General features: G+C 42.9%; 2 protein-coding genes across 56 annotated transcripts in view; one reads left to right on the top strand and one right to left on the bottom strand.

Moving 5' to 3' along the window:
- KMT2E (lysine methyltransferase 2E (inactive)) overlaps window positions 1–5,090 on the bottom strand; it is a 63,404-nt gene extending 58,314 nt beyond the window's left edge. For 6 of the 7 annotated variants that reach the window (XM_087768037.1, XM_087768038.1, XM_009462889.2 and 3 more), the window contains exon 1: window positions 4,806–5,090. The gene's annotated coding sequence lies outside the window, so the exon portion shown is untranslated. The remainder of the gene's footprint in view (window positions 1–4,805) is intronic. The other variant, XM_087768043.1, reaches the window with a different exon arrangement.
- A 165-nt stretch (window positions 5,091–5,255) lies between these two features.
- Window positions 5,256–18,814, top strand: part of LOC148054503 (uncharacterized) — a 69,048-nt gene continuing 55,489 nt past the window's right edge. For 5 of the 49 annotated variants that reach the window (XM_087768055.1, XM_087768053.1, XM_087768056.1 and 2 more), the window contains exons 1-2: window positions 5,396–5,700; window positions 5,984–6,029. In XM_087768055.1, the coding sequence (XP_087624181.1) occupies window positions 5,664–5,700; window positions 5,984–6,029 (83 nt within the window). In that variant the 5' untranslated portion in view covers window positions 5,396–5,663. The other 44 variants (XR_015707068.1, XR_015707063.1, XR_015707065.1 and 41 more) reach the window with 30 other exon arrangements.

The raw sequence follows: 18,814 nt of genomic DNA, 5'->3' as shown, positions 1-18,814 counted from the left end.
TTGAAAAATGTTAACTTACAACTAAATGCTAGATCTAGGATCAATACTGTTTTGGCATTCCCATACTTAGCCTGATTTGCAAAACTGCTGGTCCCTTGCAAGTCTCACCTAAGTTTTACAACACTGCATCCCCATCTAAGCAGTGTATGAACTATCATACGAAAGGAGAGATAGCACTCTTACTTAAAATATATAAAACTAACAAACACATTTTACTTGCACTGGATGCAATCTGTGTGCTACTTCAATATATTCTTCATTTGTACTTCTGAAACACAACTTGAGTGGACACTATGATTTACCACAGTTCTTACCAAATATTTTAATTATAAAAACTAAAGATAAGAAAGCACTTAAGTCAGGCACGTTAAAAAAAAAAAATATACTTTGTACAACAAAACTGTCTTCAAAGGTTTACAGATAACCTTAATTATTACAATTTTGTAAGAACCAGCAGAGCTTAAAATCTTGCCCATTTCATTAATACTACATTAAGATTTGTAAGAGGAAATAAAAATAATCTCAATATCTCCTAGCAAGTATACGAAACCTTCACAAGGTTTCTTTTAAATAGTTTGTTATGCCTTAAAGGTAACAACAGCTTTGTCTTTGAATACAACAATAGCACAATAGCAGGTTTTTTTGTAGTAAGAAGGTCACGAGCAGAATTTTGGATCCTCAAAGAGATTAGGTTAACTTTTGTGAGTACAATTCTTTAGTTAGTAAGAAAACGTGAACACTGATGTAGTTAGAAATATTAATCTTGCAACATTCAAAAGCCCACTACAATTAATATCTTAAATAATCCAGAATTTGGAAGAATAACAAGTATTTTTTTTTCTCTTAATCCACATTCTACGTATGCTGAAACTTCCCCCTCCCTCCCCGAGATGCCTTAAGTTTCATTCTTAGCAATAAATCAAAACTACTATTTGCACAGTGGAAACATTTAAACACTGTACCTGTTCCAAAAACACTGTCCAACAAAATTTGCTTTTGAGAGATTCACAAATGCTCATTTGTATGGAAGTCACAAGGCCAATAACATATATGGACTTCTTTAGGATCCCTCCAGAAGTCTGAATTGGGTTTTATTTTATATCTTCACCAATCTACACACCCCCCCTTGAATTTTGTTAGAATGTTACATGAAAACAGCAAAATACTTTCATTAAACCTTCATTTGCATTAATCTACTCAGAACAATGCCACGATTCTACAATTCCGTACACCACACCTTAACTATGTCCCACAAATAGTCCTTACTAAAATTAGCATTAGCATACATGCAAAATTAAGATTGTCCTTAAATCAAACTGAGATCAGGACTAGAGAGACACTACAGCCTTCAGTGTGACACCAGTTTCTGTATTTCTGTTGCCTTCCAACAGAATATTAACAGTTGTGTGTGCTGAAACTGTACCAAAGATATGAGGTAATGCAACTCCTAAAAGTAATCTGAATTTTAGTGCTAAGAGAAACTTCCCCTAGATATAGTCTAAAAAGCCAGTATTATTTCCTCTCTAAAATTTCCCAGATGGCAAAAAAGCTCACCCAAAAGGCTAAGTGACAGCTAAGCAGATTTTTCCTGCAGATATGAAAAGCTTGAAGATACATAAACCGTTTTACAACTATAGTCCATATTACTGCATTTGTAACACAATGTTTGTACATCAGAAATCTCTCTTGAAAAAAAGAAATTTAGATTTCAAACCTTCCCTCTTTCAAGTAGTATTTATTAGTTGGGGGGGGGTATTTCACTTTTTATGAACATACTTTAACATATCAACATCAATGGAGTTAAAAAATAAAGGCAGTATTTCCTTTGTAATATTGTCTCCTTAAAACAAATCACAGGTCTGTTTTTACAAATGGCGAAACTGAGTCACAAAGGCAAACTGACTCACTAAAACTCATACAGGAAAACTCTGGAAGATCTCAAAATTCCCAAGAGGTTCTTAGTGCATAAAATTTGCAATCTATAAGAATAGCTGTAAAATTCGAGTATGAGTTTTTCAATCTTTGGGTTTATTTTATTCCCTCCCCCCGAACAGTTTTTATAAAGCATACAGAATTATTTTCATTTTAATCTTGAATCAGATGTCTGTTTGAGAACATGACTGAGGCCATGAAGTTAGACTGCAGAGCTGCTTAGCCCTCTAAGTCATAATGTTAAAAAAATTATTCACAAGAACAGGAGCTTTAAACCTAAGGAGAGGAAAGAAATAGGCAAAAGGTTTCCAAAAAGGCTCATACGTACACTCTTTAGAATCTTATTCATATACTTTTTAATAAACAGAGTAAGACATGGTTTATTAAAAAAATCAAAACTATATAAATAAGGAAGGTATGATGGAAGCATGCATTACTGGACTATTAATGCATCACTTGGTGGTTGAAATCACTCAGCCTTTGGCCTCAAAACAGACGAAAGGCACGCATTAACAACACTCAAAGTCTTACTATCTTAATGTTCAACTTCAGGTGTACCTTAAACCACACATCAGGGCTTCTAAACGGTATCTAAATTAAAATTCTTCAGAGATTGAAGACAGTTTTGCCATTTCAATACCGCACTTTTGATTGTTTAAATCCAGAAGGTTCCAAAGCTGTACTAGAATAGGAATTCATACCTCATTAAACCAAGGACAAGATTAAAGACAGGCATACCAAAAAAAAAAAAGGTGAAAAATTAATTTCTTTTTTGTTGCTTAAAACGTACGGTTTGCAGCCTCCACAGTTTGTATCAAAGTACACTATACCGACTACCAAATAATAAATCCTTGTGACCTCCCTTCCCCCCACCCAAACATATTTATAGTGGTGATACTAAAAGGTTCATATTTCATTCAGGAAAAAAATTAGAGGTTAGGAACTGCACTTTCCCTCAATATTTCTATGTATATTACCACATATACAATTTATACAGCAATATGCTAAATAAACTGAAGAAAAAATGTAATACGAAGATTACATGGTGGCAGAAGAAATTCCGCGTCTTTAATAAAGTAACAGGTTATAATCTCGCGTGCATTATTTCCGTAAATATTAAGTTCTTTTCGTATTCTCAAACCATGAATACATGGAATTACTACCCCGATGTCCAGCAAAGGTATTTCCTGGAAGGTGAACATGACGTTCACAAACGTGGTTCCACAAAGAATTTAGCTGACTGTTTTAGTGATCTTAATCCACTACTTATTTTGATAAATATTACTGCTTTTATGTCGTTAATAGGATGGACAGACATACAGTAGCCATCACAAACGCCAGAGCTTTTCCAAATTATTAAACCTCCATACGTATTACCTTACAGCAACCTATACACACCCCTCAGAGAAGCTGCTTGAGTCTGTTGCCTCTTTCCACCCCCCTTTTCCCCGACAAGAGTGGTCTCGTTCACTTGCCTTTCACACACATAACCAATAAAATTAATCAGCTGGAACACAGCATTTTTAAATCGGAGTAAAGTCAAGAGATGTTTTGTACGTTATTTGAAGGGAACAGTCTTTTCATTTAAACATAATAAGACTCTAATATGCTGCAGACAAACGCACTGCATGGGGTGTGGAGGACCCGAGCTGATTAGATTACCACAACATCAGCCTGAGGCCGCCATTTTTAGAATCTCTAAAGGACAAAAGAGGGAAATTAAAAAATTTGCTCCACATTTTTTGAAAAGTAACTTTAAAAGTATAGTGATTATAATCAATTAATCATGCATTATAAGTACAGCCATGGATATCTCTTTCTTTTCTCTGATCTGAGCCCTGAATAACAAAAACGTTTCGTTTTTATTCCTTTAAGGTGCTGTAAATAAACAGACTAAAACATTCCTAAATCTAGATGCAGCACTAAACTTCTGCTTTTAATGACGCGTAGTATGTACCATTTTAGGGACCTCAGGGCTTTTAGCCACCGCACATTCCCTAATGGCTGAGTATGGGGGAATAGAGGACTTGATAATCAGGCTATATTATGTTTCTCTACCCTATTTAGTACTACACAGTGAACCGTTTGTTTCTCCTCCCCTATGGCTGCAGCAATGGGGTCTACCCCACCAATATTTATTTCTTTACGGAAGAGATTGTAATATGCCACCCAAGGAACCCGAACACCGGCTGCAGAAACTACAGCAAGAAAGGGATGCGCCGATATAACTACTTACACCCTCAAGAAAGGGGGTGGAGAGAATGATCCCCTTTTAAATTGGCACAGAAACTCTTGAGGACTGCTTTCCGTTTGTCCAGGTTACACCACGGAGCGGAGATATTAGCAGGGAGGGAGGAAAGGAGGCGGGGGTGTGGAAGGCAGAGAGATTAGGCCTATAACGAGCCATTTTAGTACCACAAAGCAAAAATATACAGGATGGAGGAAGAGAATAGGTTTTCCCTAAGCTTCATAAAACTCAATACGCAGTCCCAGTAACACACAAACCCGTTCTTAAAACCACCAGTCTAAGGAAGCGTATGTTGTCACAGAATAGCCCCTTTAGGCTCTTTTTCCAAGCATAATGCATAAATCTGGCATAACTGCCAAAAAATTCTCCTCAGCTCCTCCAGTTACAGTAACCCGCCATATTCACAAGATATAGCGACAGCCTGCCATTTTTTAACCAAACCCCACAAAAGGAAAAACAAATTCAAGGCAACTTAACCAGAATTTGAACACATTTCAGGGTGGAAGGGAGTTATACTCCCTTCCGGGGGTAATGAGACGTTCCCGTCGCATTTCGCTCCCATTTTGCCACCCCCCCTCCCCAAAGCACCCACAGCAGAATACGCTGGTAATAACCAAAGACTCACCTGTAATGGTCACAGGCCAGGCAGCAGGACCCCTCAGCTGAGCCCCTTCTCTATCCCAACCAAAACAATGCAACAGCCCCACTGCGGATATCCCTACCCTAGGCAGGACTCAGCCCTCAGCAGGCTCTGGTAAAAGAAAGAAAAGGGAAAGAAAGGAAAGAGGAGACCCCCCCCTCCCCCCAAACCTAGCTCAGTGCGCAGAACCCTACAGGGACCAGCTCGGAAGCGCCTTTGCCTTGGGACCTGTGTACAAACCCCGCTGCCGCCGCTGCTCCCGTGTCTCCCTCCTTTCAGCCTCCTACGCTCCCTTCTATGTCACTGCCTCTCTCTGGAAAATGGCGTCCGCTCTCCCCTCCCTCCCACTGCACGGGGCTCACCCGCCCCGCCTGGCAGGGGCAGGGTTACCAAGGCGAAGCCAAACAGCCGCCATTTTGCTTACGGGCTTGGAGCGCAGCCTGCGCCCGCCGAGCCCTCAGTGTCCATTTTGCAACACCGCTTTGCACGTTACGCTGAACGGCTGGGGTCTGGGCGCGGCCGAGACACCAGACTGCGGCAGGGGCTGGGCAGGGGGGCTGTGAGGAGGTGCGGAGGGAAGTAGGGCAGCGGAGGAGGGGCGGCCGCAGCTGGGGCGGCTGCCGGGGGCGATCCGCAGCCCCGGAGGCGCAGACCGCGGGGGAGGGGCAGGGGCTCCGGTCCGGGCTGTTGTGGAACGGAAGGCGGGCGGGCGGGCGGGCGGATGTCTGACTCAGAACTGCATCCTCTGAGGCAGAAACGCCAAAACTCCCTCCTCAGCTGCTCTCTCCCCCACCTCCGGCTTCCTCCTCACCAGCGTCGCTGCTGTCAGCGTGCCTATTCTTTATGAATCTCAAGCTGAGGAGTAAATTTCCGCCACAAAGTACGCGAAAAGCTGGGCAGACCCGCCGGCCCTCACACGGGCAGAGGAACTTACTTGAGGGGCGGGGAAGAGGGGGATGAGAAAGGGGAGGGAGCGGGAGCTTTGACTGAGACCCGTTCAGGGCGGTGTGGAGGTTCTGACTGAATCTCTCCTGTCAGTAAGACACTCGAGGCTGAGAATCTTCCCCGGAGCGTTTAAGGCTCGTGTATAAGGCAAGTGGGAGGGAGCTGCTTTTCTTAAAGCGAGTGGGACAGCGCTAGCTGAAGGCGTTTCTTTTCTGCAGGGAAGGAGCCTAGCTTCCCCTTTAGGGAACGGCACTTGGGGAGCAGGTACGTCTGCTTATATTCCGACCAGCGGGAGCCGGCAAAGCGAGAGGCTCGCTCGGAGTCCCGGGGCAGGCGCAGCCTCTGCCGTTTGTACCCAGCTCCTCTTCCTTTCGCCATATCCCCTCCCAGCGCCTCTCCTGCCCGCACGCCGCCCTGCCTTCCCTGCCCGGCTTCAGCCCCTCCAGCGATACGGCTGATTGAGGGAGGGGAGGCGGCGGCTGGGGTTTCGTTCGACGCCCACCAGGGGCTGAGCGAGCCTCCTTCAGTGCGCAAACTCGGGGCACCAGATAAAAGCTGGGCTGGCAGCTCTTACCCTGCCTCGATGGAGCCGCCACAATCGGGTGACTGGAGAAGCAGTTAGCAGCAGCGCCATAGACTAGCGTCCCCCCACACCTTGGGCAGAGGGAGTTTGGGGCTCTAAACAGCTGCTGCTGCGGCAGGAGGGAGCCGAGGTGAAGGGATCTGCTAGCTGGTTGGACGCAGAGGAGGCGGCTGTAATGGGGCGTTGAGTCTGAGGGAGGAGGGGGGCGATTAAACGTCTTGTGATCATGGCGGAGTCTATGGGTATTTTTTCCTGTCTAACTCTTCTGTGCGTGTGTCTCTGTTTCTCTCTTTCTCTCTCTCCTTAGGGCGCTTGGCTGGGCTGCTCGCTCGGGTTCTGCCTGTTGTTGCGCGAAATGGCGGCTGGCGTCTTGGTGGGTTTGGTTGTCGGTTTTTTGTGTAGGTTTTTTTTTATTCCCCTCCCCCCACTTGTGCCTTGGCTGCGGCTCCGCAGCGAACCGCGGCGGAGACGGAGTCAGGAGGGGGGCGGGAGCTGCGCGGGAGCCAATGGGCAGGCCGGCCGCGCCAGCCCGGCGCTCCCCGATTGGCTGGCGCTGACATCATCCTGCAGCAGGGGCAGCCGCAGCTGGGCAGGGTTGGGGAGCTGCCGGGGGAGGCTGGTGCAAAGGGAGAAAACGGGCGCCATGATCCCAGCGCCAGGGAGGACTTCGCGGGCGGGGGATCCCCGAAGAGCTGGCGCAAAGGAAAGCGGGAACAGGCCTTGGCTTCTCCTTCCCAAACAGTGCCGGGGCTGTGAGGAGAGGAGCGGGGGACGAGCGAGAGAGGAGCGAGCGGTGCCTGCTTTTGTAACTGCGTCAGTACAAGATGGCGCAGGGTCTCCCTGGAGAGGGAAGGGAGTTGCACGTCCGCCGGAGGTCATGTGACCGCGTTGCATTCTTGTGGGGTTTGGCTGCAGACCAAGCTGGCTGAGGCGGCGGCGGCTGCCCGGGAGAGTCCCCGCTTCCCTCCCCCTCCCCGCACAATGCCGTCGGTGCCGCGTTGGTTCCCACTTCCCTTCCTCCATTGACCTTGTGCAGGAGGGTGTAGCTGCCGCCGAGGAAGGTTCTCGCTTCTCTCCTTACTCTCCACCCATCTCCAGGGTGTAGCTGCGCTCGGGGGAAGCTTTCCATTCCGCCCCCTCCCTGCGTAAGGCTTTACCCACCGCAAGGGAAGGTTCCTCCTCGGCGCCTACTCGCTCCGCCCGAGCCGGGCCTCCGGCGGTGCTAACGTAAAAGCTCTCGCTCGGCTTCCCCTTCTCCTGTACGAGAGCACGTTTATCTGTAAGTTAGGTTCCCCGGAATCATAGAGTGGTTCTTACCGAGTAACTTGCTGAAAGAGTCGGTTTAAGCGATGTTTAAATGACCTCATTAAAACAGCTGAGGAAAATACAGGCTATGCGGAGTTGTTCTTCTGACGAGGAGGTCGTCGCATTTCCAGTGTTGCTTTGTCGGGGGTACGGGGTGGGGGGGGGGCTAAGGAAAAAATCTGCAAGCTGTTAATGACTTTATTCTGTTTGAACAGATCTTCGTTATGGAAAAACGGATCGATGTTCTTTCATTTGTATGTTGTTGGATCCTGTTGTAGGAGTTGAGCAGCTTTTCTGTGGGGTGATGTGGCGTGTATTACAAAGTTAGGCCGCACATGGCCCGCATCTTTAACGCAGGGATTTAAGTATATACTTAGTGCAAATGAAAACTATGGTATGCAAATATCGTGAAGATGCCCCGTGTCTTACTTTCTGAGGTTCATAGGAAAATGAACTTGTCACACAGGTATGGGTAGGCTTGGAAGCTTGGCAAATATATTTTCTGGGTCTCTTTTATTACAATATTCTGATGGGGGGGGGAGTGAAAAATGTATGTTTTCCAATCCTAACGCTTTTTTTTTTTTTTTTTTAAGGAATGCAACTCATGTTACTGTTTGGGTGGGGTTCTCGTGTTTTCAAAGCAATTCAATGCCAGTTCCCATGTTTTGTTCTTGTATGGCAGGGTGTAAATTTAGCCTCTGCATCTAACCCAACGAACAAACCAACAGTTAAAATTGCTGATGCTTTAAGGGCAGTGACTTGTTCCATTTAGAAGTGTTTCATAGCACTTTTTCTATTCTCAGTCTGTCCACAGATAGATGCGAATATTTTTTCTTCTTTTTTCCTCTGCAGTAGTAACCTGGTGGGGGATAAAGGTTGAATATTTGGTGAATGTGTTGCGTGAGAACTACTGGAATGAAAGTAACTGAGTATATGACTAATATAGAAGACTCCCGTATAATAGACGCTACTTAATACGTGTTACATAAGTAATATGGTGAGGTGGAGTCTAGTTACATAAGAAGCGACTGGGGACTTGAGAGTTGCTGTAAGTAGTCCATATTAGTTGGAGATACAGCCTGCAGGGTGTTTGTGTGTTGTCGGGGGAGGGGTAGGACAACAGGGTTGGAAGCATCTAGTAGTGATACGTTTTTCCTTTGTAGGTTATAAAAGGATACCAGGAAAGAAATGGAGGAGACAGTAATTAAGGATAAGACAGGGTGAAGCTCTCAAAAGTTTGGAGTCTCATTTGAGCCTGGCTTTTGGGGGATAAGCTCTGCTTCTTAAAAGAACAGCACTCCCCCTCCCCCTTTTTGAGTGTCAGATGATGGCTGTCAGCTGAGCCTTGCACCAACCAGTTTTGTTCTGAGTACTATAAAGAGCAGGATTCTTGAGTCCTAGAGGTTGTGAGGCTTTTTTTTTTTTTTAAACTTACTGAAAATAGCGTTATGAGGAGGCAGTTGGTTTGTTGACCAAATGTTTAAGTGACTGGGTTATTGATTCTTCTTGTGTAGGCATAGTATGACACAAGGTAAATACTCCCTTTGTAATGGAAGCTTCCAGAGAGGCCTTCAGTGTACAATGATTCTTTTGATACAGAACAGATTTATTTGGGACCTGACATGGTGAATATTTCCTTGCAGATGTGTTAAATGAAGAACATCAATTTGAACTAAGATGAGTAAAAAACACATTTCTATTTTATTGCTACTTGCATTTAGGCATGTATTCCATAATTATGAAATAGGTAGTAGTTGCCTACCTCACTGTAAAGGAGCAGTTTGAATGCTTATGTTAGAGTAGTTTATATAGAGTACCTGGAAATCAAAAGCTTGACTGTGGCAGCTAGAGCTTTAATTCTTAAAGCACCCTCCTAGGTAGCTCACATTAATATCACATTTTGCTTTGAAAACCAAGAAGTGAACTATGTTAAAAGTTATCTGTGTAACCGGTAGCTTATTGCAGCAGTACTTGAATAGAGGTGTCTCTGTGCTTTTATGAAGCTATAGAAATGTTTTAATGAGGTCATAATGTTTTGTTTGTTTGTTTCAAGGTTATTCTACTAGCTGTTATCAGGGAAGCAGTATTAGTTATCTTCAAAGAAGCAGTGACTCCAGCAGTGTTGCAGTGCAGTCTCAAAACAATGTCTGATGCATTCTGAATTACTTCTGCTACAGGAGATGAGTAAAAAACAGATATGCGTACTACTTTGAGAGGGAAGCCTCAGGGGAGGGAATTTGCCCAAAGGCTAGTCTGATGCAAGCTGTGTCTTAATCTGGAAGGTGAGGGCAAGGAAAGGAGCTGTAAGAGAGGGAGACTGGGTAAAAACAGCATGTAGCTTGCATTTATGGTAGCCTACCAGGGAGTGAAACAATTCCTACTGACATACAATTCTTTCCTTTTTAATAAGGATATTTCAATTGGCTGGATGTTCTCCAGCAGTTAGACTTGTGGTTCTAACTTGCCATGATAGCCTGTCTGTGCGTGTATATGTGATCTGTGCCTTTGCTAAGACTTGTTATTTAAACACTGTTGTTTACTTTTAGCCTTACAAAGGGACTGACAGGAGTTCAAGGGTATTCAGGGGGGAGAAGAGGAGTGAGATACTGACAGTGTAATAGATCTGAGTATGCATTGATGCCATAGTTGAAACAGTTGAAGTGGTGCTCATGCTGAAAGATGATCCTGCACCTTTTCCCAGCTGTTCATTCTTGCTTCTGCACCACCCCTTTTTTGATGGTGCAAGTGATCATGTGGGAAGTAGAAGAGAAGAATGCATCTAGCCTAAGCCTAATTGTAATGGATGGCTTTCTAATGTGAATGTTCATTGTGTGGCTTCACAAACACTCCTGCTTGAACAGGAGTAAGAAGAAGCAGCTGCAGGGAGAATGGAGATGTGCAGGTTTTAACTGTTGGTGAAATCAGGTGTGCTTTTTTTCTTAGCAAAGATGCAGTTCTTAGGGAATTTTGAGAGGCAACTCTTAAAGGCACTTGGCTACTGCAGCCAGAATCACTGCTTAAGGAGTCAGGCATACTCAAAAAGTTCAAAAATTTTTAAGAGTATGTAAGGCACTGCTAGATTGACTTGCAGTTGTAGGTGGCAAGATAAGTGCTATTTCTTCTCAACTGTAGCCTAGTTAAGAGTTCACAGGATTTTGGACTTACAGACGTTATTTTGTTGGAACAGGATAAACCTTTGAATAGGCTTGCTTCTTCCAGAAGTGACTGATAATCTAATAGCTGGGGTATTCAGTGAAGAATTACTCTTACTGGATGAGTTCTGAGGTAATCTTAAAACAAACAAACAAAAAACCCCTGTGGGTCACAGCAGTCACCAGTCAAATGAGTGTGCATTATTTGCATGTAGTAGAGCAGGTCCAGTGACTGCCAACTGATAAGTTTATCCACCTGGATGTAGAGACTGTTCAAGGCTTGAACAGCAGCAGGACAAGAACTTCCTTTGCGCACCACTTCAGGCTCTGTGTTATGATGAGCTTTTCTGAAAAAGTTGAGACTAGTAAGGTTCTTCTCTAGAAGAAGAACAAGTTACTGGCTGGTTCTACAACTCTTAACAGTTGAGTTCATCACTTAAAGGAGCAAGTTTAAAGCTGTTGTGTGGCCTGCTAATCCCAGGGTTAGTAGGAGTTTGCACTGAGTTCAGCTCACTGGTATGACCTTTAGGTAGTGAAGTGGGGCAGTGGTTTGTTTTCTTCTTCTAGCATGACCTTGTTATTTGAAATAGAGTCTTTCTGATGGACTTGTGGTTGCTTTGGAGAGCAGTATAGCAGTATTAAGCTCTGTCCTCAGTCAGTGTTAAGATGCGCAATGGTGGTTCTTGAGAATCTCTAGGAAGAAAATGGGGGGAAATACTGCTACTTTCTGAGAGTTGGGGTGTGCTAGAGTCAGGAAGTTACTGAACTGTGGGCTCCAGCATCCCAGAACTGCAGCTGAAGGTGGTCCTGTTGCAGGGAAAGCAAGTGTTTGTGTTGCTTGTAAGCTTTGAAACCAAACAAAACTTAGCTGCCCTATTTATGTGCTTGTTAAATGTTGGACAAAAGAGATTCCTTATCTCTGCTGAAACTTCTTACTGTGACTTGTCTGGAGGGAACTTTTTAATAGAGGCAGGGAGCAGCCACAGGCTCAACAAACACGTTTCCTGCACTCCTGTGGTCAAGTATGGAAGCACTGTCTGCTAGCATGTAATGATGCACAGTCATGCAGTTGTTCTTATTCAAAAGTGGAAATGCAGCTTCAGTGCGGCAGTATTTCATGTCTCTTTAAAGGTTTAGCTTTTGAGGACTGCTGTAGTCCTGCTCAATGTGGCCTATTAGGACTCAAACAGTTTCACAAGTACAGTACAGCAGAATGGTCTATAGGAATTAGTATATGTCTTTATGTCCAGTTGGTTGTCGTGTACAGATCTTTGATAGCTGCTTGATCCAGTGTTAGTACAACTGCTATAGACGAACAAAATACAACTCTGGAACTACCTTGTGTGGCAGATCTGGGGTGTGTCAAAACTAGTGGGGAGGACACAAGAAGAACTTAAGCTGAAGAGCTATCTGAAAAACAAGCATTAGCATCTAATTCTTGTGCTAAACTCCCTCTTTTCCTTGCTGCCAATGTTCCTGCCTTTCCTTATCAGGTTAGATGACTGTCATGTGATTTCCCCAAATTTCAGTGAAGTAAAAGAAAAAACCAACAAAAACCCAAAAACCACCTAATGGGAGGTGCAGAGCTGTGCTGCTTTATTAGCATAGGCAAAGCAATCCCTTGAAGAGGCTGTGAGTGACATGTAACTGGTCATGAGATTGAGATAGTAATTTAGTCTCTAGCCTAAGAGGTCTTCTGCCAGCTTTATTCCACAGTAAGTGCTAAACCGTGCAGTAGCTCTGCGGCCTTATTTTGGGCCACAGTGTTTGTGGCCCAATGTTGTCGGGCTGATGATAGATTGCTCAATGTAGTCTTATCTGCTGAGGCAGGGTAAGTTGTCTCAAATAGCATCCAGAAGAGCTATGGGCCTTCTAATTAGAAAACTTCAGAAGAGTATGTTACTTAAAATGTCATTGTCACAGCTGTCCTGATTTAGAAGACTACTCTTCACAAAATGAAATTATTTCTTTTATCAGGGTGGTGCTACAGTTTGAATTCATCTCCAAAGCTGTGCTCCATTACCCCAGCATTCATATGCTGGAGCAAGCTCATAAGCTTATAAAGGCATGCTGGGCAGTTGTCAGATCCTATTTTTAAACTGTTTCTGAGAAACACTTCTGTCTCCTATCTCTGCACAAGCATAGGAAAGGCTATACTTCATGTAGGAGCCACAGTGTCTGGGCTCAGCTAACAGCAGTTTTTGAACTTGAGTGTCTCCTCTTCAGAGATAAAGTTGAATCTGCACTGACTTCTGTTGGGGAGGGGAAATGTTGATAACTAGGAAATAGTGGCAGTGGGCTATTGAGTCCTTGGCTCTGACTACCTATAATAAAAGATACGGGTCTGCAGTGCTAAACAGACTAGCCAGACTTTAATAGGAATCCTGATGGCTAGTGTCAAAGCACCTGCTTTGCTATACTTAATGGAGTACAAGAAGAGTTGAGAGCTGGAACACTTTAAATGGTATCTCTCTTAGTGAATCTGAAACATAGCAGCTTTGCTTAATAATCTGCTACTGATTTGCAGTAACACGATTACCACAATTGTGTGATAGTACTGTACACAGCCTTTAAATTTCTACTAACATTGGAAAATTGCATAAAAATGCAACTGGGTTCTGTATGCAAGTAGGGCTAGCATTCTAAGGCTTTTCCTCCCTGTGTCCAAGATCATCTACTTCAGACTAGGCCCGAAATACAAACACTGAATATGGGTGTTAACATGCTCTTACTATACTACAGAGGGAATTCCAAAATTGAAGTGTCACTTCAGAGAATATATATAATGGAGTTTTGGGCAAAAATAAAGAATACTGATGAAGCATTTAGACTTGGGTTTTGTTTGTCTTTTAAAACTGGCAAGCAGCGATATTTCAAACTGGGCTAAGTACTATGAAGAGGAAGAAAAAAAAAAATCAGTGTTGTAAGATGAATTATACTGTGCAGAATCAACATACTGAGTTTTACATGTCTTGGAGCTCTTTAAAGAGACTCCTCAAACATTGCGGTTGCTAGCGTAGACCTAATTGATGGGAGGGAAGCGTTGTTTCAAAGCATTATTAGGTCTGTACCCTGAAGGCTGTAGTGAAGCCTGTGCTACTTCTAAGAGTTGGCAGTGCAGGGCCTTACGGTTTTTTTTTTCTTTCTACAACAGGCAAGCTGCTCCTCCACACTTTCTTCCAGATTGTGCACTGCAGATATTATTGGCCTTGGAAGTACAGCTGTTAGCTAAATTGGTTTGTCTTGTCTTCTCTTTCAGTGGTATGACTACTTAATAATCCTGTTCCCATTTAAGTAAATTGAAGTCATTAACAGATACGAAGGAGAAGAGCAGCAATCTGAATTTTGCCTTGTAGACCAAGTGTGAGTGCTTATATGAAGGAGGAAGACTTACCATTGGACTTGTTGTAACCTCATCCTACAGTTAGCAAAGCAAGGTGATCTGCTTGAGGGGTATGATACCTTCTGCACTTGATCTCCTGTTTAAGTCTGTTTGCTTAAACATGCCCTTTAATTTCAATAATGCAAGGATACTGCAACATGTGTTCTAGAACTGTTTCCTCATTTAAAATCAAAGAAACAAAGAAACCTCCTCACTCCACACACTTCTGTAACCTAGCAAGAATATTCATATACTTGGGTCCTCTTCTGTTCGGTTTAATGGCTCTGCCTTACCTTGTCTGATCAGAACTATAGGCTTACATCTCAAATTTCTCATATGACTAATCCTTACATCCTTTCAATGTATTTTGTAAATAGCCTATCACAAGTAAGCAGTGGTTGAGCTGTCTACAAATGCTCCTTCTATCTAGAAGTGACTTGCTGGAAGGTGCTTCTGCATGTCTGTAGATGCTTCATAAAGCTTGGATCTTTTCCTGTAGAGAGCCTATGTATTTAACAGGAAGTATCTTGCTCTGGGTGCCTCTTCTTTTTGCTTGAATAGTGTTGAGCAACAATTATGTACTGATTGCATTCATTACAAGTAATCTCTACATCCTGTTTAGAGTAGGATGTACATATTAACAAGTGTAAAACATCTGTTGCATCTTCCTAGAAATAGCATGTTGCAGTCTTGGATATTTCAGCTTCACAGCTGTTCAGAAGCCATTCCATATTTAAAATCCAAAGCCTTTAAGGGATGTCTGAAGTAACAGTTTAAAATAGGTAGTGGGTTTTTCTTCCATGATGCAAGAATGAGTATTGTTTTTGGAATTGGTACTCTTCACCCTTCTGCATCGTCAGTCCCCATTATAGTAATTGACCATCAGAGAGCAAAAAAACCCAGTGTGCCCAAAAAGGTAAGTCCAGTAGACTTTATTTTTCTTCGTGTGCCTTTCCGAGTTTCTTGGTTGAATGTGAATTTTGGATATGCCCAGTTGGCGCTGGAGTGAAGGAGGGGTTTCTTTACTGCCTAGAAACACTTTTACTGTAGCTCAGAAGCTGAAATCTTGCTCTACTTGTAATATGATAAATAAAGATGAGATGCTTCATTAAACTCATCTGCTTTTCCCTTACACAAGTCTAACATTTTTAATGTATGTATTTTTGAGTCCTGTTAAGCAGGAGGATGTCTGACTTGTGATACCTTTTTGAAACTCCCTTAGTATCAAATACTCAGTGCTCAACTGGAAATGCTTAAAGGGGATTCCTGGCCTTTTTGACTGTTGCAGGAAAAAATAAGAATTAAATACATTCTTCTGTAAACAAGCTTCACAACATACACCAGAGATCCATTTAGCCTGTTAAAGTAACTGTTCTTCAGTACATGAAAGATAAAACAGTCAAAACATGAAATATCAGTATATGTAAATGACATGCTTACAATTACGGGTGACCAAAGGGAGGATGATGGAAGCCTCTAGAGGTAACTACAGCTCTTCAGAGGGAGGGATGAAAGAATAGATGGGTTGAGGCAAAGGATGTATTCCTGACGTTAAGTGGAGAATACTTACTGGAAAAGCATTCTCATCAGCATTTGTGGGTTTTGTAAGCTGTTGTTCACTTGAAGAAAAAAAAAAAGGGGGGGGGGGTGGAACCCAGCCTGAATTGAGTACATCATCATTAGAGGCCTTGCCCCTAGCTGCAGCAAAAGGGTGGACTGTAAGAAGGAAAACAGACTGAAATCTGGCTGTCTTGATTGGAAAATAAGCAGGCCTAACGTGTAGTTCTTGAACAACATACAGCTTTTAAGTAGCTCAAGGCTATGTCTAGAGTAGGTTATAGAAATGATGAAAACAGGCATTGTATGCAACTGCAGAATTCTGAAAGACCAGTTTAGAGGGGGATCTTCTGCATGTGCATAACATCCCTATTTCGAGCAGTTGTGCTGCGTCCTACATCACATGATAACTAGCTGTTGTGTAACAGGAAAGCCTGGCTTTTATTTCCATTCATCTTATGGAGCTCGTGGAGGGAAACACAGATTGGACTTGTATTTAACTATAACTTCCTTCCTGTTGGGAACTCGTGTCTGAACTATTACGGATTTCTGGCACTTAATCTGCCGTGTGGAGTACTTTGGTTTCCTGCCCATATGTGAAATTTGAGTAAGCTTTGGAGTCTTGGGGTGGAGAGGGTGACTGGGAGCCATCTTTCTGTGGGATTAAAAAGTTATTCCATGATTGTCTTCTTCCCCAGCTTTCTGGATGGGTACAACCAGGTGTACTATGGTACATCATGGTGAACTGGTAGTATGTGTAAGCTAAAAATATAGCATGTAAGAGCTATTTAAACTTTTTTATTCTCAAACTTAAGGACTCTTACTTTCAAAACTTAAGATAGTTTTGGTGTCTGAATGACAACCTGTGTTATCTCTAAACATAAAAAGAAAGTGACTAGGCTGGAGGCTGTATCAAAGAATGGCAATTTTATGCCTAAATTTCCACCTGCCTACCAGACTTCTCCAAAATCAGCTTGTAGGTTTCCCATGTAACAAATGGATAGTGTGAAGTGCAGAAAGAAGCCATGGAAACTGGCTGAAGAATGAGGAAGATTGCTCAAGAATGAGCAGCACAGAAAAGGAAGGTGCTTATCTTTAATTAGGTCCGCCTTTTACTTTTTCCTGTTCTGGAACTAAATGTTCATGCCCAGTCTCCCCTTGTAGCATTCTGAAAGAGAAGCTCTAACCACCAAATCAGTAGTCTGGTTAAATGCAGGAGAGATGGAATGATGAAGCCTGTAAGCATGCCTCCAAAGTCCTGCAAATGCTCTGTATGACTTAAATTTGTCTGCATGGCATAATCAAGCTCTTGGGGGTTTTTTGCAACTCTCAGTTTCTAGGAATTTAACTTCCATGTTTATAGATGGAAGTACAAAAAGAACATGATTTAGTGCAGTCTGATTTTATACTGTCATGGAAAATCTGTCTAGTGGCAGCTGGCTGTATGTAATTTTTTCTAACTTGTGTGTAATATGTGATTTTTTTTTTCCTATTCATTCATGGTGTTTGTATTAACTTTTTCTGCAGAAAATTGTACCCAACTTAAATATAATTGTTTCTTTTCTTTTCTAACGTGAAAGAGAAACTGCTAAACCTGCTCACTTTTTCATGACAGAGCAAGAGGTGCTTGAAGGGGGGAAGCTAGTGCTTGAGTTCACAAGTCAGAATAGTCTCATAGCTTGTAGTTGCTGCTTAACTGACTTCTAAGATACTGGCAGAAAAAAAGCTATCGTTTAAAAACACAGCTGGCAGCAGGCTCATCTCTACCCACAGAAAAGTAAACTTTTCCTGCCACAATCTCCTGATCTGTTTGCATAATGATAAAAAGATACTGGGCAAAACCCAAGAGTTCTGTGACTGTTTGCCCAGAGTATAAATATTTCAGGCTTTATTGAGTGCTTGTGAGGCTTAAATGTTGCAGCAATACTGTCTCGGGTTATTTTTAGGTTTGGGGAGCAGGAAGAGTGCTTGTTTCCTGTCTTCCCCTCCCCCAGAAACCTTGGGTACCTGAGACAAGGGGAAGAAAAGTAGCAGGCCTGAGCTGGTTTATCAGCTCCAGTTGAACGATGTCAGTACATTCCCTGACCGCCTTTGTGGAAGGGGTAGTACAGCCACTGCAGTTACATTGCAGCACTTCAAGAGTATTCTTTCTTTTCAGACAACACAAAGGCATCAAGCCTCTCAAGCGAAACAAGAATGCAGCTTGCTGGTTACCTTTATATGGATAGTCCCCAAAACATGGCTATTAAAGCTCATAACTGGAATTAATCCTTCTCCCGTTGCTGTCATGGGAACTTTGATGCTATGCACAGGCATGACTAACATGAGAAATCAGTGAAACTGAATACTCTAGTGCCTCTTAGTCATTATAACATGAATATATTTAGGTAATAACCATTAATGTCTTCACATCAGCTGCTACTTCTCTTCTTATACATAGCTAAATTACTCCTACCTGTAGGTTTTGGTTACATATCTGTGCTATAAAGCAAAGGAATATGATAACTTGGTAACAGTACCTGTCTAGTTTGAGCTACGCCAAACTGCTTCCACTTAACAAAATTTTAAAAAGCCTAAACCTCCCCCCCCCAATTGCTACCTTGATCAATAGAGGCATAAAGAAATCCATAGCAGTCCCTTGGATTTTCTCATAAGGGAGAAATGCAAAAAATGCATATGGTCCTGGTTACTGGTACTGTAAAAAGAACTGTCCAAGACCACAGTTTTCTCATTGCATGAGTTTATTGGCAGCAGTACGCAGGTGTTAAATTTGTGAGGAAAAGCATCTGGGGCTGTCATGTGGATCTCATCCTATTTACGAACAATATGCACATACTCTTAGTATAAATAATCTCTCTTTCTGACAAATCAGTCTGCAGCAATCCACCTAAAAGTATGAAGCCTCTTGGAACTGCAGAGTGTGTGCAGAACAGGCCTGGAATCACTCAGGCAAGAAGCAGATAAATACTAGCTTTGGCATGCAGAAGTGTCCCCATGTGTGGAGCAAAGATAGAAACAGCAGGCTTGTCCTAGCATGCTCTTCCAGCAGCTACACAGAAATGTCACTACT

The sequence above is a fragment of the Nipponia nippon genome, unplaced genomic scaffold (genome assembly GCF_047370975.1).
Source record: "Nipponia nippon isolate SJK-2023a ecotype South Korea unplaced genomic scaffold, ASM4737097v1 scaffold_3, whole genome shotgun sequence".
Taxonomy (NCBI): Eukaryota; Metazoa; Chordata; class Aves; order Pelecaniformes; family Threskiornithidae; genus Nipponia; species Nipponia nippon.
This window is presented reverse-complemented; position numbering and strand designations above follow the sequence as displayed.